The 24,453-nt window shown below is 40.6% G+C and overlaps 1 protein-coding gene across 3 annotated transcripts in view; it reads right to left on the bottom strand.

The window, feature by feature from the left end:
- The window catches only part of npffr1l2 (neuropeptide FF receptor 1 like 2), a 26,809-nt gene extending 2,678 nt beyond the window's left edge, over positions 1-24,131 (bottom strand). The window contains exons 1-3 of one of the 3 annotated variants that reach the window (XM_086031815.1): positions 23,973-24,131; positions 4,682-5,015; positions 1,671-1,770 (exon numbers count right to left, since the gene is read on the bottom strand). In XM_086031815.1, coding sequence (XP_085887941.1) covers positions 1,671-1,770; positions 4,682-5,009 — 428 coding nt within the window. In that variant the 5' untranslated portion in view covers positions 5,010-5,015; positions 23,973-24,131. Of the gene's footprint in view, positions 1-1,670; positions 1,771-4,681; positions 5,016-20,153; positions 21,140-21,487; positions 22,042-23,972 lie in introns of those variants that run through there. The other 2 variants (XR_015086955.1, XR_015086954.1) reach the window with 2 other exon arrangements.
- Positions 24,132-24,453: the final 322 nt, after the last annotated feature.

The following is a 24,453-nucleotide window of genomic DNA, read 5'->3' as shown; positions in this document are numbered from 1 at the left end:
AGTTAAATGAGTAATGGACCGTAACTATTTTTATATTGTTTAATACCATACAATTGCACCATGGTTATGAAATATACACATAATTAGGAAAAGTCAAAAGGCCAGGAGCATCTCATATATATATATATATAGGCAGAGTAATAACACATCAAAATTTGAAAACAGTCAAATTGACTACTCTCGTAGTTCTACTCTTATGGCCTCTGTTTTCCAAACACACAGAAAAATGGAAGAAAGGCTTTTGATTACTCTAAACCCTCAGAATCACCCTGGAATCAGTTGCAGAAAGACTTAAATGTCCAGGGACGGGTGCCCTCAAATGTTTTTGAATCTAAAATGATAAATATGGAGGCATTTTCCATAGAATGTTGATGTTTTAGCTCGGTTGCTTGAACAATTGATTCTGGATATGAATCATAGATAGTTATATTCTAAATGTTGCGCAAGTTGCAGAGCTGGGCATTTGACCCTTTTTTGCCGGTCCGGCCGCGACCCTCTGCCCTTGACCTGGATACCCTTCTGGCCTTGACCCTCCACCCTTATTCATAAAACTTATAGCCCCCAGCCACCCCCCCCCCCCCAAAAAAAATAAAAAAGCATGCGTGCCTAGAGGTTTATTAAAAGATCATTAGCTGACTAATTTACTATTCAAACCCGCTGTGGACACGCTTCAAACATGCCTCAAAACACGCTTCAAATGCGTCACTAGTAGTGTACTTACTACGTGTACTTACTTCCATAGCTTTATCATTTTCATGACATACTGCATTATTGTGTCGTGAGTATATATTTATTTTTATCCTGCTTAAGTATTTGTTCCTTTTGGAGTTGGTTTTGTCGTATTGTATAACTATGTGGGTCGAACAGACGGCAAGAAGTCGCATTCCAGCAAGTTACTTATTTATTTTCCACACTTCCCTTCTACTCTTAATCCCGACCTTCAAAATGAACTCAGACCAGCAAACCATTACACAGCAGGTTTGCCAAAAATGGGCGTCCGGCCGGGCCGGAGGGTCCTGGACGGAGTTGATTCCAATTCATTGAAACCAGAACAACGCAGAAGAGGAATATGCCGGTCACACTTCCACGGCGAAGTGAGTCACTATTTCTGTTCAAATATCGGTCAGTGGGGGGTGGGTTGCTTGTGAAAGTTTAGTCGGAATCGCCGATGGGAGACCGTTTGAAATTTGAGGCAGACCGGCCTATAGACGGGTACTATTTTTTGCCTCCCGGGATAAAAGGTGAATGACGGACGACGGAAGGGTATCCACGCTGCTGAGGGATGACGAATGACGGACGCTCAATTTGTAGTAAAATGCACAGCTCTGCTCTTTTGTATGTCTGTGACTTTGTGTTTTTGCTGCTGCCTGTCTTGGCAAGGTCTCTCTTGAAAAAGAAGTTTTTAATCCCAATGGCACCAACCTGGTTAAATAAAACATTTTTAAAAAACGTATACCATATATATTTTTTTCATCATTTGTAAGTGTAGTCATTTAATTAATTAGCAAGGTAGTTGTTATTTATCCCTTGTTCAAAATACCTTCTGTTTTGTTTAATAAGCCAATATATTTGGGAAGCTTCAAGCAAAAATGGTTAATTTGTGTTCTTTTAAATCCAGTAAACTATTCATTTTAACATTGCGTATCAATAAAATAATAAATAAAACAAACCTTTCGACAGCTATTGCCATCAATGTGAAGACTGATGCAGACACAGACACACCCTGCACAAAACCACTCATCTTGCAGACGGCATTGGAAAAGGGCCAACCTGTAAAAAGAGAACTCACAGACAAAAAATGTTCTGTTAAATCTAAAACGTGTTCTGTTTGGTCCCAAGATGAAGATCATCAGTTGTGCCGTGGGAAATTATCCAATGTCAATTATTTTGACAAAAAATATATATGTTTTCTAGTTAAAAAAATGTTTTGTTCATTTATTTATAACCACATACTGTATAGTAACAGACAAAACAAACATTTGTTTTGACAAAATGTGTCCTTGAGTTTTCAACAGAAGATGTAAATTTTCATGTGAAAAGCTGTCTGGGCAATTCAGTATTCAGTCTTATCGCTTTGCTTTTGTGAATTAATTCAAATTCCGGGTTATTCAAGCCAACCCTGCCAGTTGAAAAACTCATTTTCTTTTGCCCAAGATAATTGGTTATTGATCCCTATACAGTGTGCTGTGTCCAGAAAGTACTCACAGCTTCACTTTTTCCACAATTTATGTTACAGTCGTATTCCAAAATCGATCAAATTCATTATTTTTCTTCCAAATTCTACACACAACACCCTGTGATGACAGCAAGTCCCGGTCTGCCTCCAACCGCCCTCAGCCTGCCAACCACCCCAATACCCTTTGTGTAAGTTCTGTCTTTTCTTCCATGTCCCTCTCATCTTTGTCATCCACTGGTCCTAGTTTTGCACGTTCCCCTTCTAGTTTAACACCCAATGTTTTGTTTTTATACTGCATTTTCTGACTGTGAAGATGGCCACGATTTGGTTAATCTCCTTTCTGATTCGGATTCATTTTTTGACATTGATTTTGATTTTTCCTGGTCCCTTTCCCCAGTCATTATCGAAACCCTTTTTGTCAGCTTTTGTCACATTTTTGTGATGATGATCCCTTAGTGTCCACTCCAGAACCCTTCCCATCAGTCGCTTGCTTGGGCGCCTGGTTGGCCATTTACACGGGGTGGCCATCGTAGGCGCCCGAGTAGAGATTCTGGTTCCTACCGTAAGTCCGCATTTTATGTTTTATTCCTTGACTATAAAAGTGTATACTTTGACACCAAATTTGTCATTATAACAGAAAGAAAGCCATGGCAGAGCATTTTGGGTGAATTGGCGGCCATTTTTGAAAAACCAAAACTGTTGATTTCTTAGTGTGATCTCACTCGGGTCACTCGGATACATTTATTTGTATGACTCTAAGTTTCCTCCATACAAAAGGTGACATTTGCATCATGACTTGAAGTCAATGGCATTTTTTTTTCAAATTGTTTGTTGTTGTTGTTTTTACACATGAATGATCCAGGGAAACCTGTCAATTTTGCCACGTCAATCAGAAATCCAAGCGGCTGCTGTTAGAATTGTGGTTGGAAGAAGCGTGTGTGTAGGCAGACCTTGCTGCTGCGCGCAGCAGACATCCATTTTTATCATGTTTTTTTTTTTTTTTCAATTGAAGAGATGCGCCAATGCAATAAAGACGGAACATTTCATACATACTGTCAAAATGTTTTGCCACCAGAAAGGCGACCTCTGTTAGAATCGTGAATGGAAAAAGAGTGCGTGTAAGCGGAACTTCCAGCTGCACCGTAATAAGAGCTTTCTATTTGTTGCCGTGGAGGAGACATCGAGTTTTTGGGGCATTGGGGGTTACAGTCAACAGTAGCGTTTTAATCAGTCTGATGTTTAATTAAGAGTAAAAAAAAAAAAAAAAGAAAACAGCACAACTATTGCAATGAGTAACTGCAGAGCCACTGATGGGTTTTTTTTAGCATGAGAAGCACAACAGAGATCCATTTGCTCATCCATGCTGAGACGGTTCGCGTAACAAAACATGTATGGAACTAGGGGCAGCTTTTCTACCCAAATTTTGTGTGTAACTTGAAAAGTTTGTAAAAAGGGTCATTCGTAACTCGAGATTCCACTGCATAGAAAATGGATAGATGCTTGACAAGGCACCCAACATAGTATGAAATGAGCTATGCTCTGTCCGCAATACCCAGTGGGGTCAAAGAATGCAGACTACCCTGATTGACTCCATTCTTGATTGTGTTCTTCTTATTGGAATGGAGTGAAAAACATAAATAATACATATATTAATTGCATCAGATAGCAGCATTGACAGTCCATTGAGCAAAATATTATATTGAGACTCATATTGAAATGTAATACTTGCTCATTGTTCAATAGGACATATTGATAGCGGATGCAACAATACTGTACTGATAGAGATTTTTTTCAAGGTCAATTTAATTTTTTCCTGTGTTTGTCAAAAGGTGAGGGTAATGCTTCATTCGATTTCAACCAAGCAGACCAATCGTTTCTGATTCTTGTTGCAGTCTCTGATTCGTTGTGTACAATTTCACTTTTCATTTCAGCTCATCCGTCACAGAAGTGGTTGGAATGACTTTACTACATCCCTGCACTGGTTTTCCATATTTTTTTCTGTTGCAATATTCAAACTTCGAACCCTCTGGCTCCCACTTCAATTCCTTAAAGAGGAAAACAACACAAACACATTTTTTTCACGAATATGTGTTATGCAGGCCCACTAGTCGAAACAAGGCATTCTGATTAATGTTGTGTTTGTGGAATATGAGTTAAGCAGCAAAATCCACCTGTTTTCAGCCATCTCAGGGGGCGGCCATTTTGTGACTTCTGTCGACTGAAAAGGACATCACAGTTTCTCTGGGCTCAGATAACGACCAATAATTGCTCAGCTTCAGAAAACAGGTGAGTCGTGATCGGTCGTGCCCTGAAATGGCTAAAAAGTGCATTTTAGCAGTCATTTTAAGATGCTTCTATTTGTCTACTGCACCCACAACAGACTACAATATGGAAATTAAAATTAGCTGCTGGAGAGATGCTAGTCTGCACCGTGACCACTGTTGAAGTGCCTTTGATAAAAACGTAAAACATGTTGATATAGCTGAAATATTGCGTAGATATTACCTGTTATGAGGTTGTCCACAAGTGTTGTAGGAATGCAGAAGATACCCACTAGGAGGTCACTGACAGCCAGGTTTAAGATGAAGAGGTTAGTGACTGTGCGCATATGGCGGCTTTCCAGGACAATCAGGCACACCAGAATGTTCCCCACCATACACAGCAAGAAGATGAAGAGGTATGCCAGGATATAGCTTGTCGCCACATACAAGGAATGTTGGTAATAGGGGAATAACGTAATGTTCATGGACTCTTGACTGGATTTAGAGGTTGTGTTGTCTGATCCAATTCCCATCTCCTCCATATCATCTTGCAGGTTGTTTAGCCTTTCCATTCTTTCCTGGAGAATAGAAGTAGATGTGGAGAAGAAGAGACAAACAGAAATCGACAGCTTTAGACTCTGGTCCGCATTGGGACCAGGAACTCTTTTGATCTGGACATACCCTGACCTCAAGTTAAAAGTGCAGTAATTGTGTGGCATGAATTGTATGTGCCCCACTTTGGGGAAAGCAAACAGTATTCTGGGAATAATTATGGGATCCCCATAGTCTGGACAATGAGCCTGAATTAAGAATGATTGATGTTAAGAAATTAAAAGTACAACTACAGTATGTGCTAAATACAAAGTAAGTTTCAGAATAAATATCTGAATTAGGGATGCACGATAACAGTTTTGGTCCACCGAAACGATAACTTTGTATCCGATAGCAATAACTGACTGATATTTTTTTTTGTATACTATGTACGCACTATGCATATGTACTGTATAATTATAAATACAGTACCAGTCAAAAGTTTGGAAACACCTTTAAATTGAGATTTTCTCAGACAAATTAAGAGGTCAAGAAATTCAAGCTATTTACTCTTGATAATGAAGCGCTGTGAACCGAAAGTCATTCCAGATCATAAATGTCTATAATATCTAATCATCCACATCATAAAGTCGACTGAGAAAATACCACAATGTGCAAAGCTGTTATCTGGGCAAAAGAGGCCTACTTTTAAGAATCTAAAATGTAAAACATTCTGTTTGCATGAACATGAACCAATAATTCCATCAATTTCTTTGTAATATCAATAATATCAACAACTTTAGTATGAACGTACAATTCAGGACATTTTTAAGTAATGAAAAAATATATATATATATATATATCACTCTCAGTACACATTATGACCCACAACATGTAGTCTGTCAATTACAATGTGTTTGCCACAAAGCTAAATGTGTAACTTTGTCAAATGAACTACAACAGTGAAAGCTTTGTTCGGATAGCGAGACAACATGGCTATTTAGCAGAACCAGGAAAATCGGACTTATCAATCCACCTCCATGCAGGCTGTGCTCAATAGTCTTCAAAATTTGAATCGAAAACAAAAATTCACCTGGAGGCATGAGGCATGAACTAATTATAGCTGTCTCCCAGGACATACAAAATGTCAAAATGACACAGAGGAAAAAGTCATCTGAGTAATTGACACACTTGCTTCTATTTTGCTCATGGCTCTTTTCATTGTTAGTTGTTAACAAATACATTAAAAGTCATAATTGAAAGCTGATTAACAGGCAGCTCAGTGGTCAAGTGGTTAGCATTATTTTCTGGATCGCTTATTGTGGGTTGTTGCTAATTGATATTCGCTCTCTGCTTTTGAGAGCTCTCTTGGGGACTGGAGCTTCCTCCCACAGGCGAAAAAACATTGGTCAAGTTCACTGAAGGAATTAATTTGACCACGGGTGTGACTTTGATTGAATGGTCATGTGTCTCTATGCAGGGGCGCAGATGGGATTTTGCCCAGATTGACCCTTTTTTGCCGGTCCGTCCTCCATCCACGACCTCGGTACCCTTTCGCCCTCATCCCTTCTTCCTTATTAATAAAAATGATTGTCCTCCGACCCGTCCAAGGGCTTTCGGGCCGGAGGAGGGGTACTGTCAGACAGGGGTACTGTCAGACCGGAAGTGGTGGTGGTAAAGATTTGCAGATTAAAGCGTTTACATTTTCGACAGGAAGTGGTGGTAGTAAGGATTTGAAAATAAAAGTGGTGAAAATAAAAGCGTTTACATTTTCACACCAACTTGTAAAATGCGCATTAACACCGCTTACTATTAGCACTCCCTCCCAACCTTCTTTTTGTGATGATCAGGCAGCGTAACCAGCGTGACAGTAACGTGATTATGTTTAAAACTTATAATTACTCCGTAGGCTGGTAGACATCTGCTCCTGAGATCAGTACGAGCATAACCCCTAATTTAGTTTCCTGACTTGATACTACATCAAGTACCTTGAAGAAGAACCAGAACCATAATTTTGATTGTCAGAACAATCATTTTATAACATTTGGCTACTTTTAACTATATGGTATAGAAATTTAGAAAAGCCTTTGTAACATGGACGTGAGCACATTGTACTGTTTCTATTTATAATACTCAATATTTGTACTTATACTTAAAATTTCTAAAAAGTCATGTCATGTTGTTACATTATAAGAAGAAACTTGTAATATTTACAATGTCCTATAATATTTATCTACCTGTATCAGAATGTTATGACCAGTTGCTGTTTGTAATATTCATGTTATAGTTGTTAAATATCTACATATTTAGAAAGCCTTTTACAATTGTAGTAATCATAGATTTTTTTTTTTAATGTATTTTTTCAATACTGTACAGAACATAAGATGAAAAGTAGGATCTCATGTAAGAGGTAGGACTAGATATTAGTTTATACTTCCTCATACCCCCTTTCGAGCATGTGATAGTCTGTTTTGCCTTGCCATATGTTAAATTTTTTTTCTTCTTTGTTTGACTTATAGAAAAATTTACATTTGTACTTCAATTTTAATTTGAATATTATTTTATTTACATGTATGAAATAAAGACAATCAATCAATAGTGGTTGCTACATAAAAGATAAAAAACATTGTATATAAAATCGCACCCGGGGTCCAGCGTGGAATGTCGAACACGAGAGACGGGGGTGTTTGTTTATTTTTAACTATCTGTTGGAGTGCCAGCAAACTCCATAATTTTGACTATATTCCATCACATTTGTATTTGTGTGTTGATGGATCCGAATCTATATGAATGGCTTTATACTAACAGGTTAACCAAAAACCAAATTGGGAATTACACATCGCATAATCAGTTCAAAGTCAGCGTGCCCTGATCTTTTCTGCCCTAGCCCGTCTCGGGTGAGAGCATTCGCGAAGATGGAAAAGCTGCCCAGATCTGATCATTGTATGATCCCTGAACTTCAGAGATGTTAAAGAAAACTGACGAGAAAATTCAATCAATTTGTGTGAGTCTTTATTTATATTGGATACCTTCTTGAAAGATAAAACGAACACGCATTGAGTAAGTGGTTGTTTTGTAAAATGCTAATTGGACTTATGGACTCGAGACCTACAAAACACCAACAGATGGTGACCTTCCGACGTGGTCTCTCAAGGTGGGTCCATTGGCTGCTCTGAGCTCCTACAATATTACAGCCAGCTGGCAAAAGTAAATTAAATAAGGTAAGGGAGAACCTGTTTATACAAAATCTCCTAATTCTGCTTTTGTGATATTGTGGAGTTGAGGAGCGTGGCTTAAAATAATGTTAGGTAAATGCTCTGAAATTCAGGAATTTATTGCTGTATAGTGGTTGATATTTTTGTTGCTTGCTTGTTGTTATTGACGTCATTTACTTAAGCAGTGTTGTATAAAATGCTTTAAGCGTGCAGTTGTCCTGTTTGCGCTTTTTGGTGTGATTGCTGAACATTTAGCGTAGTTTAGTGGAAGTGAAGGTGTGACCGCTTGGCCAGCGGTAACCACCATGAGGGCCGGGGAGCCCAGTGCCGAGGGCACCAGAGAGCCGCTGAGGGCCTCTGAGGAACGCACAGCTGATTAGCAGCGTGTTGTCGGCGACTTCAATAACTACGGCTCGTGACGAGATAAGGCAATCAGGGATTGTCCGAGTGGCCAGTTATAATCAATATTTAATCAAGCGTTTGAAGATATCTGCTTTTGTAATTGTGATCTTGCATGTTAAATTGTCTATTTGTGATCTTGCATATTAAATATTCTAGTTGCTTTTTACGCTCGGACTGCGCATACCTTCTGAATGTTATTTGATGGTGTTTTATTCGATCATTGTTTGTTTATGTTTGCCTCATATGAGTATTAGATTTTTGCTGACTTTTCTGTGGATTGTGTGATAAGAGAATACTATTAGTATCAAGTAGCATGTTGACGAAGCGCTTTTTCTTAATTCTGAATTTTGGAGTATCAGATTGAGGTGGGCCGACGTGGAATGGACGTCTTGAAATGTTTGGTCTAAATTGCGGTGATGTTACAAGCCTGCGTGTGGGACACAGCTGTGAAAAAAGGAGAACAGAAATAAAAGAAGGGGGAGTGACCTTGCTGTATGACAGAGGGATTGTTAAATAATTAAAATAATGTGTTTTATTTATCATGGGGGACATCTCAAAGTGTTACAGTACAGAGGGTTAAAAACAAATTACGTTAAAATCTAGCAGCGTTCAAAACAGAGGTTGTATAAGCAGGAATGGCTGCATTGCCATTTTGTGGGTGTGATTGGATGGACCACTTCCTTGGAGGAGTGGAGAAACTGGAAGAATTGTAAAAGGATGCCAAAAAATAGTGAAGGGAAGCATACAGTAAACTTATGTAAACGTTGATATGAGGTAGTGAAATTTATGCAGTCATAGTTAAGTGATCACAAAATGACGGACCATCCTAAAATGGTGGGAGACAATGCCCAATGACAAATAGGAGCGGAAAAACACAGGGGCCCTGATTGGCCCTCCGTCCCTATGTTTGTTTCTGTCCCAAACCAGTTTGTCTTTTTTATAATGTTCTACATTTGTCAGTGGCACTAAAGTAAACATGAACTATTTTCCATTGCACACTTTCCTTAAACCCCCAATAAACAACTGCCCAGCTTCAACACATCATCAAGTCTGTTAGAAAGCCCACATGGTTTTATGATTTAGGAGTTGTTGGCATCTGATACTTTCATTGAATATCTGTGCATTTTTTGAGCTGTCCTTCATGGTGAGTGGGCCTTGAACGCACCTCGAGTCCAGCGTGGAATGTCGGAGACGGAGACGGGGGGGGGGGGGGGCGTTTGTTTATTTTTAACTAGCTGTTGGAGTGCCAGCAAACGCCATAATTTTGACTATATTCCGTCACGTTTGTTTTTGTGTGTAAATACAGAAAGTTGAGTTTGATCATTTATAATGTTCCTGAATCCTATTAGGTGATTACTGTACACTACTGCATAGAGCGTATGCCCGTGAGTGATGTCAGGTCAAGAAACGTTAGTAATTTCGACAAGTTTGGTAAATGTTCTCGAGATGATAAAACGGGTAAATGTGAGTTGTTCTTATGGTATGGCATGGCATCTTCCGAACCGCTTATCCTATACAGGGTCGCAGGGAGGTGCTGGAGCCTATCCCAGCCGTCAATGGGCGAAGGCAGACTACACCCCGAACTGGTCGCCAGCCAGTCGCAGGGCACACACACCCACACACACGCACACACACACACAGACACCGCCACTGAGCGGGAATCTATCCCACGCTGCCCGCGCACAACTCAGGCGTGTGTACCACTACACTATCAGTGACCTTGTTCTTATGGTTTGATTGTTTAATTATTGATACAGTGAATTGAGAAGTCTAGGCGTGCTGTGAATTAATGGATGTGTATTGGAGGATGTTACTTTAATATTGTTTATCTGTGTAGTCGCAGACCACAATAAATCAACTTGTCAAGTGGAATACATGCCTTTGCCACTTTAAAATAGAATCAGCTGAAGACCAGTCATACATTTTTTTGACAAATCCCATCACTGCTACAGATGTTGACTATAGACGGTTACTTGCTAAATCATACTTTTCCTACAAAAGGCTCCCCAAGTATTTTAGAAAATTGAGGTAACAGCGAAACAGGTCTATAATTTTATATCTTCCTTTTCTTTTGCTCGATATAGTTAAGCCATCTAGTACCTATTGATTGACAGAAATCTTTATACAATCAATGGCTCGATGTAATGTGTTATAGAGTTGTCCCTTGACTATCTTGCTATAGTGCCAGACGTAATCAGACAGGGACAGGACATGAATTCTGGTGCGAGTAATCTTGACATTTGATTACGGGTTCCCAAAAGGGAGATTATAAGTGATTATATGTGAGACTATAAACCATTTAGATATTAGCATCCATGCCAGAGTCTTAAATAAATAAATAAATAAATAAATTGACAACAAATGAATTGAGTTTAATAAGAAATACATACTGACACAACACCTTGTATTAAGTTTTTGTTTTCTCGTTACGTTTTTTTCATCAAAATGCTTTGCGCTGGTGAGGTGTACTTGGCTAAAAACATTTCTACGTGTATATTTTTCACAGGGGGCTACTCTAAGGAAAAACGAGAGATGGATATACAGGACACTTTTCACTTTTAGTTTTAATAGCAGGACACACTGGACATGACCTATAACATAATGTTAAAATTGTATGTTGTGGCAATCTCCAAGATTTGGTTTTGGACTTGACAAGCAGCTGGAGGACGATGGATTATTTACACAAAACAGCAGATAAAAGGCATGGAAGTATTGGTTCGTTTGTGAAAATGAGGACAGAATGTAATATTGATAAGGATGTGACAATCACCATTGGTGACCTGATGAAGGAATGACATCTGTTGCGCATTAGTGCCTGGTGTACACAGTTGACGAAAGCATTGCTGATTTTTTCCCAATTTCTATTTACTAACCAAATATTTTTTACAGGTGGCCAGTGGAGATTGGCACATCTGCCTCACAGTGTAGAAATCGTGTGTTCAAATCCGGCCCCGGCCTTCCTGTGTGGAGTTTGCATGTTCTCCACATGCCTGCGTGGGTTTCCTCCAGGTACTCAGATTTCATATTAATTTATTTATATTTTCTTAACATTGCTGCTTTTTTGGGTTTGACTCTCTTGACTTTCGTTCTGAAATAGTTGGAGTAGAAGTATTTTATTTTTTTCTACTGTTAAAGGTTTTTACTATATATTTTTTACACTATTTGCACCACTGACTTTATTTTCAAAACATTGTGCAATGGGAGGTATTTTAGTTGTCATATTGACATTGTTATATTTGTATTTTCGTTACATTGCTGCTTTTTTTGGTTTGACTCTCTTGACTTTTGTTCTGAAACAGTTGTTGTAGTACAAGTATTTTTTTTATACTGTTAAAGTTTGCATTGTAGTTATCCATCCATCCATTATCTATAACACTTATCCTCACAAGGGTCACGGGCGTGCTGGAGCCTATCCCAGCTGTCTTCGGGCAGTAGGCGGGGGACACTCTGAATTGGTTGCCAGCCAATCGCAGTGCACACAGAGACAAACAAACATCCACTCACATAAACTCACACTCACACCTAGGGGCAATTTAGAGTGTCCAATCAATTTACCATGCATGTTTTTGGAATGTGGGACGAAACCGGAGTACCCGGTGAAAACCCACGCAGGCTGGGGTAGAACATGCAAACTCCACACAGGGATCCCAGAGCCGGGATCGAAACCACCACCTCTGAACTGTGAGGCTGACGTGCTAACCAGTCAACCACCGCCGCATTGTAATTATTTAATAAAAAAATCAAACATTTTTATTTCCTCAAGTCTTTGTTGCTGTGTTTATCATAATTATAATAAACTAACTCAAGGGGGATCATGACATTTCCAAGCTAAAAGTATCGGTATCGTATCGGTATCGGCCGATACCACCCTGTATTTACATGGTATCGGATTAACACCAAAATTCCCAGTATCGCCCATCCCTAGGCTGTGCTACTCTGGCGAGAGAGACACAGGCAGCTTTACGCTGATTGGCTGTTACCCACACTGCACAAGGAACCAATCAGATGGTTCTGTGGGCGGGCCAATCTGCTTTGGCGGTAGGACCAGTTGAGCAGCACAGAGAGAGCGAGCGAGAGAGAGAACCATGCTGCAGCAAGCTGCAATAGACCAGCTTTTAATTTATTGGCCTTAAAATGAAAAAAAGACCAATGCCGATAATCGCCAAAATGCCAAATATCGGCCCCGATAATCGGACCGGCCGATAATCGGTCTATCACTAGTTTTAATTGATACATTCTTTCTCAATGTTCTGTATCTATTGTTAAGACAGGGAATACTTAGCAATTGGTTAGGAAATTTTGAAAAAAGTATATAATCCCGCTTTCGTCAAACTCTTGACAGGTGTGATGTCACACAAGAATTCCCGCCTTAACCACGCCCCTTTTATGAAGTCTCGCCCCCTTGACGATGTCAGTTTGTAGTCCTGAAGTATGATCCCGCCCCTAGCCACGCCCAATAACTCCTCTAACCACGCCCCTTTGTAGTCCGGAAATGTAATTTTACCCCTAACCCCGCCCCGATACGTTGCTTCCGGTTGGCCATTTTGCGTTGCCATACGTCACGTCCTGTTGGCCATTTTGGCATTATATCGTTTCCTAGTCCCCGCCCCTTTAACACATCACTTATGGTTAACGCCCCCTTCCGGTATGACCAAATATGGGCATCATACTTCCGCCTCATCTGCGGTAACCAGGGACAAGTACAGACTTGCCCGGGACACGTTTGGATGGCCGCCATCTTTTCCGGCATGCCCAAATAAGGACATCCTCTGACGTTATGCTTCCGCCTCGCGCAGCGTAACGGAGGGACATGTTCAAACATGTCCTGGCTGCCGCCATCTTTGTAGGTCTTAACGGCATGTCCAAATATGGACATCGTACTTCCGCCTGTAACATGAAACTCATTGTATCAACTTGGGTATAAGTCCAGGCATGTCCTGGCTGCCGCCATCTTTTCCGGTCTTTCCTGCAAGCCCAAATATGGGCGTTATACTTCCGCCTCGTTCAAAGTAACAGAGGGACATGTACAGACATGTTTTTAGGCAAGTCCAGGCTGCCGCCATCTTTTCCGGTCTTTCCAGTATGACCAAATATGGACATCATGCTTCCGCCTCGTCCAAGGCATGTTTAGACATGTTCTGGAGAGGTCGAGCCCCCTCCCTTCATTTGCAATGTGCGACCATACACTTGGGCCTAATCTGAAAGTAAAACAGATCTTCCTGACTGCATTATGATGGAGGGGACATGTATTTCTATTCATCAAGGCTGTGGATCAAACGCCCATCAAAAATCAAGGATTTATTTAGAAAGAAGACAACACCCGCCCACTGAATCATTGACTCAAACCTGGTCTTTGTCTGCCCCTGCTACTGGAATATGGGGTTACACATTTGCCTATGAAACACCTGAACTACACCTGTGCAATCATGTGCATGCTTGGTTATGTTTTGTTTTTTTAATTGACTGAAAATAGCACTCCATATTTTTATAATACAGCTTGTTCGAATGTTTCCCAAACAATTATGAAGTGCAATACGCCATCACAGGTTGGAAAGTTTAGCAGGACTCATAGAAGGATTCTTCTTTACTTTCTCATTTCTGGTATCAGCACAAAAATGTGGCCCCCACCTTTGATGGAGCCTGCATGTATGTGTGTGCCACCCTAAAATATAGCCAGATAATAAAGCATGTACTTACCGTCCATTTTTTTCCAGCGGTCTGTTCACGTCTATCTCTTTTTTGTCTTTGCGTTGGCGTTCCACTGAGATTTTCTCTCTTCTGTGAAAAGACCTCCTGTGCCGCTTCATTTATATCGTTCATGCCTCTGTACATTTTTTAATTTATTTATGTTTTATCACTTTGTCTATACTCCCACATTTTTTCAAGGCTAACTTCATAATTACCAACCCGGATGCAAAAGTATAGCCACTGATGAACAAAGAACCTCATTGATAACTGTTATCATTCACACACAGAAATATTGTAGAGCGCATACACACACCTGAGTGAGGCCTATCTGGCTATATTTTAGGGGAGACACTCAGCATCCTAGCTCGAGCAAAGGAGGTTGGGGGCTACATTTTTCTGCTGATACAACAAATGAGAAAGTAAAAAAGAGGCCTTCTATGAGGCCTGCTAAACTTTCCAACCTGTGTTGTCTTAATTGTATAGTAACCTGATGATTGTATGGAAGATGCCCTAACAAGCTGTTTTAGAAAAATAAGGGTTGCTCTTCTCAGTCATTAAAAAAAAAACACAACCAAGTATGCTCAATGGTGTACAGGTGTAGTTCAGGTGTTTCATAGGCATATGTGTAGATGACGTGTTATTGCGCTAAAATGAATTCGATCAGGTGGGCACTTCACGATTGTATGGGAAACGTCCTAACAAGGTGTATTAGAAAAATAAGGGTTGCTCTTCTCAGTCATTAAAAAAAACATAACCAAGCATGCAAAATGGTGTACAGGTGTAGTTCAGGTGTTTCATAGCCATATGTGTAGATGACGTGGTATTGAGGTAAGATGAATTAAATCAAGCGGGCACTTCACGATTGTATGGGCAACGTCGTAACAAAATTGTATTAGAAAAATAAGGGTTGCTCTTCTCAGTCATTAAAAAAAAAACATAACCAAGCATGCAAAATGGTGTCCAGGTGTAATTCTGCTGTTTCATAGGTACATGTGTAGATGACGTGGCATTGCGCTAAGATGAATTCAATCAAGTGGGCACTTCACGATTGTATGGGAAACGTCCTGACAAGGTGTATTAAGAAAATAAGCGGGTGCTCTTCTCAGTCATTAAAAAAAAAAAAAAAAAACATAACCAAGCATGCAAAATGGTCTACAGGTGTAGTTCAGGTGTTTCATAGTCAAATGTGAAGATGACGTGGTATTACTCCAATGATTCAGTGGGTGGGTGTTGTCTTCTTTCCAAATAAATCCTTGATTTTTGATGAGCGTTTGATCCACAGCCTTTATGAATAGAAATGTCTCCTCCATCATAATGCAGTCAGGAAAATCTGTTTTACTTTCTGATTAGGACCAAGTGCATGGTCGCGCGTTGCAAATGAGGGGAGGGGGCTCGACCTCTTCAGAACATGTCTAAACATGTCTTGGACGAGGCGGAAGAATAATGTCCATATTTGGTCATACCGGAAAGACCAGAAAAGATGGCGGCAGCCGGGACATACCTGGACTTGCCTAAAAACATGTCTAAACATATCCCTCCGTGACTTTGAACGAGGCGGAAGCATGATGTCAGAGGATACCCATATTCGGGCATACCGGAAAAGATGGAAGCCGTCCAAACATATCTGAACATGTCCCGGGCAAGTCTCTACTTGTCCCTGGTTACCACAGATGATGCGGAAGCATAACGTCTGAGGATGTCCATATTTGGTCATACCGTAAGGGGGCGTTAACCATAAATGACGTGCTAAAGGGCCGGGGAATTGGAAGTGATGTAACGTTAAAATGGCGGACAGGACATGATGTATGGCAACGCAAAATGGCCGACCGGAAACGACGTATCGGGGCAGGTTAGGGGTAAAATTACATTTCCGGACTACAAAGGGGCGTGGTTAGAGGAGATACTGGGCGTGGTTAGGGGCGGGACCATTCTTCAGGACTACAAAATGACATCATCAAAGGGGAATTCCTAGGGGGGGACTCCACTTCTGGACTATAAAATGGTGTCATCAAAGGGGGTGGGATTTAAACTGGACATGATGTCATAACGGGGCGTGGTTAAGGCGGGACTTCCTGTGTGACATCACACCTGTCAAAAGTTTGACGAAAGCGGGATTATATACTTTTTAATTTGGCTCAATAGTTCTTTATCTATTTACCAAGTGATATGTATTAAATATAAACAGGCTGGACGACCTTTGCTGTGACAATTCTGAAGGAACAAGACATTGTTTCATAAAATACCGGACTGCAAACTTTGTTATCTACAAGCTAGTTGACATTACAGGTCCAGGATTCTCAACCACGTCCAGGATGAACATCATCACAGCGATTGGATGGGCAAAATCCACCGATGGCAGCGATAAAATTTGGCACACGCTGGCTGAATTGAGCAACTGCTAGCACAAATTGTAATGTACAAATGGCGGACGCGCCAGGGGGGGTGTCTCTGAGTGGAATTGGAAAGCACCTTTTTGTGGAGTGAATGAGATACTAACCAGTGAATAAAGTTGTGAACAAAAGGTGGAAGTTTGAATGTGTATGAGATTTGAGAGGATGTTTAAGGGACGGGCCCCCGGGATAGAAAACCTGATTTGGGGACCGACAAGCCCTCTTCAGCACTTGGGGGGGGCAATGGGTCCATGGGCCTGATCAACCCATTGCATCAATCCCATTGCAATCCCAGGTACTGATTTGCAATATTGCTATTGAAAAAACCCCCCAAAAACATCAATAAACATTTTTTTTGACTAACCAAATTCATCCATCAAGTAAATGAATAATTGGACTGCAAATGGACAAACCACAAGACAGGTGTTGATAAACCTGAAATTTGACTGAATTATTGCCTTCCAATTGGAGTGGAATCTGTGTGTGAGAGTCATTATTATTACCATTTAAAATGTGATTGAGATACCAAGTTAGGATTAGCTGGAGGATGTATTATGTCCCCTTTAAGATTTAAGGCATGGACATTGTCCAAAACAAGCTGAATAAGAACAGAGAAACTGTTTTATTTTGAATGAATGTTACACATTTTTGAAAATGAATTGATTGAATGAAATGGTGTTGACATAGTTGCTAAGATAATTTTATCAATAAAAGAAGTGCTGGAGTTTTAAGTACAATACAAATATGTTGAGAAATTGACATTTTGTTGTGAAAATATTTTTGGGTAAAGGTGGACTGTTTTATATGACACGAGCAAAGGTAGATGCGCAAAATACACTTTTAGTAATTATTTTTCTGACCAGTTGAATATAACGAACAATTATACCAATAAGCAGCTGCAGGACATGTAACATTCTAATATACAAAATATTATAGGACATCGTGTATAAATATTACAAATTTCTTGCTATAATGCAACAATAGGACATTTACACACAATTAGGACATTCACACTTTTTTAAACAATATTATATAAATAGAAATGTACCGTAAAATGTCCACTTGTCCATCTTACGTAGGCTTTCCTAAATTTCTATACTTTGCAAAGATGATGTCTTTATATTTGTTTTAAACTGTCTTATGTTAAGGCTTTTCCGTACATCTATTCTTAACTTTTTCCAAAATTTAACTCCATGAATGCTAAAGATAAAGCTCTTTTGTGGTGCCTGTATAGCGAACCTTGAATTGTAAGTTGTCCCCTTAACTTATAGACCCCCTCCCTTTCAGTAAACATTTCCTGTTTATTTCCCAGTAATAAATGATTTCTAACTTTGTAGATTATTTGGTCGGTTCTGAATTACGTTTATTAGTCTGCTCATTACAATGTTGAGGTTTAATAATAGGAAAGGACTGCTTGTAAATCTTCATTATTACCACAAATAATCACCTTATCTTAAATATGTCCATAGGAGTAGCCCTATGCATGTTTGTATTTTGTGGAGGCTGGTGTGTTCCTTGCATTAGGGCCTTGGTCGTCAGGAGTACCAATTGTGCGGTGGGCAGTCTTGGGGAAGGGCACCTGCCCTACCAGGCCACCCAGTGGGAGGGGCATATCGTCATGCCTGTCCCAGAGGTTCCAAGGCCGGAGGACTTCAACGAGGAGAACGACATCGTCTATCTTAGGGTCCACGATAACTGATTAACATATAGGTTGACTTTGCTTGCTCATGTGCTCATATCCGTCATTGCTCACATCGGGGACACAAATAACACGCACCCAGTCCATTACGGGTCACAGGTCAATTTACCACATGCTGTACCACACTAGTGTTAAGTTTTAACTTAAGGTCACTCAGATGGGGGTGCTAGACTAGGCCTCTTTGACCTATGATATGTTTAGATAGGTGACTTGAGCCGGGCCGTTATCTTGCTGTGAACTTTCTCTTGCTTGGCCTTCATTTTCTATGACACTATTGGCAAACATATTAGTTGATTTCATTAGGGGTCACACATAGTCACAGGGGCTATCTTCACAGCTGCATCTCGATATTTCTGGCACACTACATGGGTCTAAATTTACGGCGACCCCATGAAGTGGGGTCGAAAGAGGGAGGTACGCGTTTTATATTAGATTTTTTTTCAAATTATTCAATTCTAAATTATGTCGGCCTCAGTATTTGAGGCTGAAAGAGGGTCTGAAGGATCTGGATCTATATGAATGGCTTTATATTAGCCAACAGGTTAACCAAAAACCAAATTCCCCCAGAGTCAGCGTGCCCTGATCTGAGCACGGGACCAGCTGGTGAAGATCAGCCCCATAGGAAGGGCCAGCCAGGGAGGAGACCAACCCACATTATCAGAGCAGGGCAGTCCCTGGGCCGGACCGGTCGGACCCTCCGGCCCGGCCAGATGCCCATTTTGGGGGCGGAGGGGTGGGGGGTGACAAATTTAAAAAAATGACTGGACTAAGCATGGCCGGAAGTCGATTTTAGTCCGGCCCACTAATGGGCCCTAATGCGTGTGACGTGCTCGCTACGTGGCCAAATTTCATCTCAGCCTACTCGGTGAAAGGCTTCTTTTTAGTCTTCTTTCAAAACAACTTGTGTCCGGAAGCATATTCAAGCTGTGCGCAGCACTCAAGTATGACACTGGCACATCATGCACTTTCCTACTTCCGGAAATACGCCGTAGCAAACCTGCTGTGTAGTGGTTTGCTGGCATGCTTTTATTTTGAAGGCCGGGAAGTGTGAAGGAGGGGAAGTGTGGAAAATAAGTAACTTGTTGAATGCTTGCAGACTTGTCGTCTTTTGGACCCAAATAATTATACAATGCGACAAAAACAACCCCAGGGCTCGCAATGGAAGTAAGTACACGCAGCTGCTGAGTAAGTATGTGAGTAAATGGCGCGTTTGAAGCGTGTCCACAGCGGGTTTGAATAGTAAATTAGCCAGCTAATTGTCTTTAAATAAACCTCTTCCGTGAGCATCCCTCCCGCGGGGGCATCATCCACGTATTTTTTTTTTTGGGGGGGGGGGGGGGCGACAATGTTTATGAAAATGGCCTGATGGACAAAAAAAGGGTCAAGTGCCCAGCTCTGCACATTTGAAGACAGTATAAATGTGAGGGCTGCATGTTAGACCGCGCCCCTATTCTGCCCTCGCCCGTCTCGTCCGCGAGGATGGAAAAGCTGCCCAGATCTGATCATCGAATGATTCCTGAACTTCAGAGATGGTAAAGAAAACTGACGAGAAAATTCAATCGATTTGTGTGAGTCTTTATTTATATTGGATACCGTCTTGAAAGATAAAACGAACACGCATTGAGTAAGTAGTTGTTTTGTAAATTGCTAACTGGGCTTATGGACTCCAGACCTACAAAACATTCCAACAACACAATCATTTGTATAGGATAGTCTGTTCTTGTCTTTGATACTTTACCTTATAGGTCCAACATCATTCGCCATGATTAATGATTACAAAAACTGTATTCTGTTTGTACTCAACCCTGTGTACAATGAACTGTTCAAAAAGACACATTCAAAAAGTTTAGTTAGGTCAAATTTATTCAATGAAAAAAGTATCAGGGCTTTAAAAAGACCATTAGGACATCCCCTAATCTTAACCCCCAGGAGGGCAAGAAAAACTCCAAACACAATTGAGAAAAAATGAGGAAATCTTGAGAAGGGGCCACAAATAGGGGAAATCCCCCTTCCAGGATGACAAGGCTGCAATGGATGCTGAGTGGCAACAGTTAAGAGACAATGCAGTGCTATACAACGCAAACTTGAATAGCGTGTAAGCCCATTTAAAGAGAAAGTGCTGTAGGATGACTCCTTTGGAGAAGTAGGTCCTCCTCAGAATCCGGCCCGGTTGGTCAATCTCCATTGCAGCACCACGTCATCTGTTAGATCTCAATTTTTATCACATACGGGTACAGCCCGTAGTAGTTGTTGTTGCTCCTCTTGCTTCCAAAAAAATGTTTTTCCATTACTGTATTCGAATATAATTTTTTTTTAAGTCAATAGCATTAATGTTTTTTTTCATTTCTCTCAAAATGAAAAGAATGTAAATATTTTTTTTTATAATCATAAGTAAGGATTTCTTGGTGAAAAGAAACATTGTTATAAAAGTGGGCTTCAAAAATAAATGAAAATATTGATGAAATCAACACAAAAGTTTCTAAGTCGGAACACAGGAAGGATTTCGCCTCGCAGAAATGCCTTTGAAACATCCGTCCCTTATGGATGGCTTCATTATACTACTCAATAATACATAACAGCTGCTCTTGGGGCAGAGGGTCCATGAAGTGTCCGCAGATGCATTTCAGCTAACCGAACCGTAATTGGATTTTTTGTGTGCTGGAGAACTTTACAAGCAAGACAAGCAGGTTGGAATTGGGGCAAAGTGGGCAGTATATTTGCCGCATTGAGTGGAACCTTGCAAACTTCACATTCCCCCGAATGATCGAGTGATGCATCTGCAAAGAGTGAATGTAAAAATATACCGGTAGTCAAAATAAAAATATATAACGTGGCCATTGCATTTTACTGTTTGGTAAAACGACATGAATTCCAAACTACACGTTTGAGATTCTGATGACAAATGATTGTAGTGATTATTACATATAGAACGACATTACAATAAATAAGCAATAAAGTTATACACGTCCACTGGTCGACAACACGGCATTCTCACGGAAATATTATGATGAAGTTTACGCGGGTAACGATAACCAAAGTTATTTTTGATAAAGTTACACCCATAAACAGTCAGTTTTATAATTTGCTTAATATAAATTCGACACAGATAACAAAGCATCACTTACCGTTCTCTCAAGACGTAGTGTCATTGTGTGTGAGACAGCTATACGCTCTTCTGCTTGCGGGCAGGTTGCATCACTACGGACCAATAAAATAAATAAATAAAAAAAAGACAAAAAAAAAAAAAAGACAAAAAAAAAGACCTTTCTAGTCTGACAGTACTCCGGCCAGATACCTCTCGACCCGTCCGTCCTCGTCCTTTTAAAGCGTTTCCGTCCTTACATCCGCCCCCAGACGTTTATTTAAAGCTCATTAGCTGGCTAATTTACTATTCAAATCCGCTTACCTTATGGGCACCCACTTCTGGGTTAACGGTTTGACGAACCGCTTGCCACCACATGTTGTATGTGTGTCAGGAGACAAAGTGAGCGAGTCAAGAGTTGTAATGTAACTAATTTATTTAACAGCGGTCATAGTTTATATGTCAATGCAGCGACGTGAAAGAGTTCAGTCTCTGAACGGATGGGCGGAGATGCCCGGTCCAGAGAGCGCTTCCATTGGTCAGCCCTTCCGGTTGCTGATTGGCTCGCTGGTTTCCCCTCCACTTCCGAAGCGCCGACTGGAACACCATCAGTTCGTGTGTGGAGAAACAAATCAGGCAGGAACAGTTTTGATCCTGCTACATGTGAATATTCAATTGAATCTGTCGGCGCAATTCAATTGAAGTCAATGTAGTTAGTGCGGGCGGGCGCAGTTGCGTGCGGATGAAGCGTTTGGAGCAGGGGGTGCGAAGTGAAGCACCGAAAATCCGCTCATTCTTCCATTCGGCGCGGCTAAAAGAAATGAACCTTTTTCCCGCTTTGCCTCACGACAGCTAAAACAACATTGGGGAGTACTACGTCACACACAGCATCTTGAACACTCGGCTGGTCTTGTGTGGAGAGCGCAAAACAAAGGAAAAGATGATCGTTGTGGTTTGTGGACATCCCGGGCTATATGACATGGCCAGCTATCATTACCTGGACAAGAACAAAAGAGACCAGGCTAGGAGATCCATGAGCGAGGAGCTTGTTATACCTGGGTTGCATCTTCGACAGCGCCCTTTTCTCATTTCACCTTCAACAGGTTTAAGTGTTCGCGAGGTAAGGAAAGAAACCCACAGCTGACCTTTTCTGATTCCTGTATTTCAGAGATTGAAAGAATAGACGAGCAAATTCAATCAACTTGTGTGACCCTTTATTTACATTGGATGCCTCCGTGAAAGATTAAACGAACACGCATTGGAAAATAGTTTTGTTTTTTTTCTGAAAGAGCTTATATCTCAAGCGAGTGACCAGCTGAAATTTCCAACAATGGGACGGACTAAAATCCACATCCACCCTTGATTAGTCCGTCCCTTGATTAGTCCGTCCCAAAAATGCTGATATATAATAACGGAATGCCCAGCTCTGTGAAAGTCTACTTACATAATTTTCTTTCTTTTTTTTAAACGCTGTTATTGTTTTTTTGTTTCTTCATTTTCCCTTCTTATTTAAGTACACAACGACAGGCATCGCATGTTCCTGTTTCTTGTAAGACAAACGGCAGCATTTTTCTCCCGCTTTAAAAAAAAATGACGTGTTGACTCACCATTAAAAAGAACAGGTGTAACGGATATGTTCTGTATTTCAGTTCAGCTTGTGGTGAGTACATGCCACAAGACCTATCTAAGTAGAAAAAAAGTAGGCTACAAATGTTTGTGGAGAAAATTCTACTTTCTTTTTACTATTACGTTGAGCAGACACGTAATTTTTTAATGTGAGAATGACTCAAGTAAACTGATTCATGGTGTGTTCAAGTTCCAATGACAGTGGGAATTTAGAGCTTTCAGCATTTAGCACCTCAACGAAGGAGGTGCGTTCGCCCAGCACTTCCAGTCTTACCAATTTACAGGAACACATGTCGTGTTAACAAATCGTGAGTAAAAAAATAAATATATGTCGGACTCGTATACTGACTCGAATGTCCAAATTCTGACATTCTTGTAACTGCTCTATTTTGCCGGAGATTTTTGTCTCCTTGCGAGCAAAGGTTGAGGAGGGAAAGAGGTCGTGGGGCGGTTCGTTTTGAAAGTCCATGCTCTGGAACAACAAATTTGAGCAACACCCTGACTTTCAGAACGGTCAGAGTGAACCAGTACGCTCTTGGAGCCGATTTCCGAACGCGCCCGTTTTTCTAAGGCGGGTGCTTGTTGACTAGAGCCTTAATTAATTTATTTCACTTTTCTCTCTTCTTCCTAATATGTAAACTTCAAGGCGCCGCTTTTTTAAAACACTGCAATCAGGATATGTGCCACGATCGCAAGAAAACAATGAAAGGGAAAACATGCAGACCCGTCGAATTCAAGGAATAGTAATAATAATAATGATGATGATAATAAAAATAATAGAATGAGAGTAAGCGTCTTAAATTTTTCACATATACTGTATAGTGTATGTATGTGTGCGTGTGTGTGTATCGGGCCACGACGTACGACAGGATTCATCAATGTTGAAAAGTCAATTTACTTACCTTGTTGATGGTGGGGGTTGTTCGGGGAGAAAAAGTTGCGGAATAAAGCCTTTAAAATGAAAGGAATCCCATTTGAAAGCAACAGTTGTCGAAACAAAGAACTTGTTCGCCGCTACGAAGTACTTTATTTACTGTCTGCGCTTTCCTATCTGAGCAGTGGGGGTGGCCACTGCATGGGTATATATTGCATGTTGTGATGACATGTGAAGCCGTCATCACAGTGAGGAGTTAGATGCGCGCCCATTCAAACGTGGCATAATATATTATTTGAATACGTATTTTCATATACAAGGAGATTTGCACCTCCTGGTGTGGTCAAATTAGAACATCTCTCAGTTTACATGACAGGGTAAAAATATTAGGAAGCCCTCTAAGAAGGATGCAGCGCAGTTTTGCGCCACTCACTGCAAACAGGAATATTAAATAATGAGGTCAGACAAATATTGTAATCATCTAATGGCCTCAAGTAATGCTTTAAACA

The sequence above is a fragment of the Filicampus tigris genome, chromosome 5 (genome assembly GCF_054856515.1).
Source record: "Filicampus tigris isolate MCC_2025a chromosome 5, RoL_Ftig_1.0, whole genome shotgun sequence".
Lineage (NCBI taxonomy): Eukaryota > Metazoa > Chordata > Actinopteri > Syngnathiformes > Syngnathidae > Filicampus > Filicampus tigris.
Note: the sequence above shows the minus strand (reverse complement) of the source record. Positions and strands in the feature narration are given on the sequence as shown.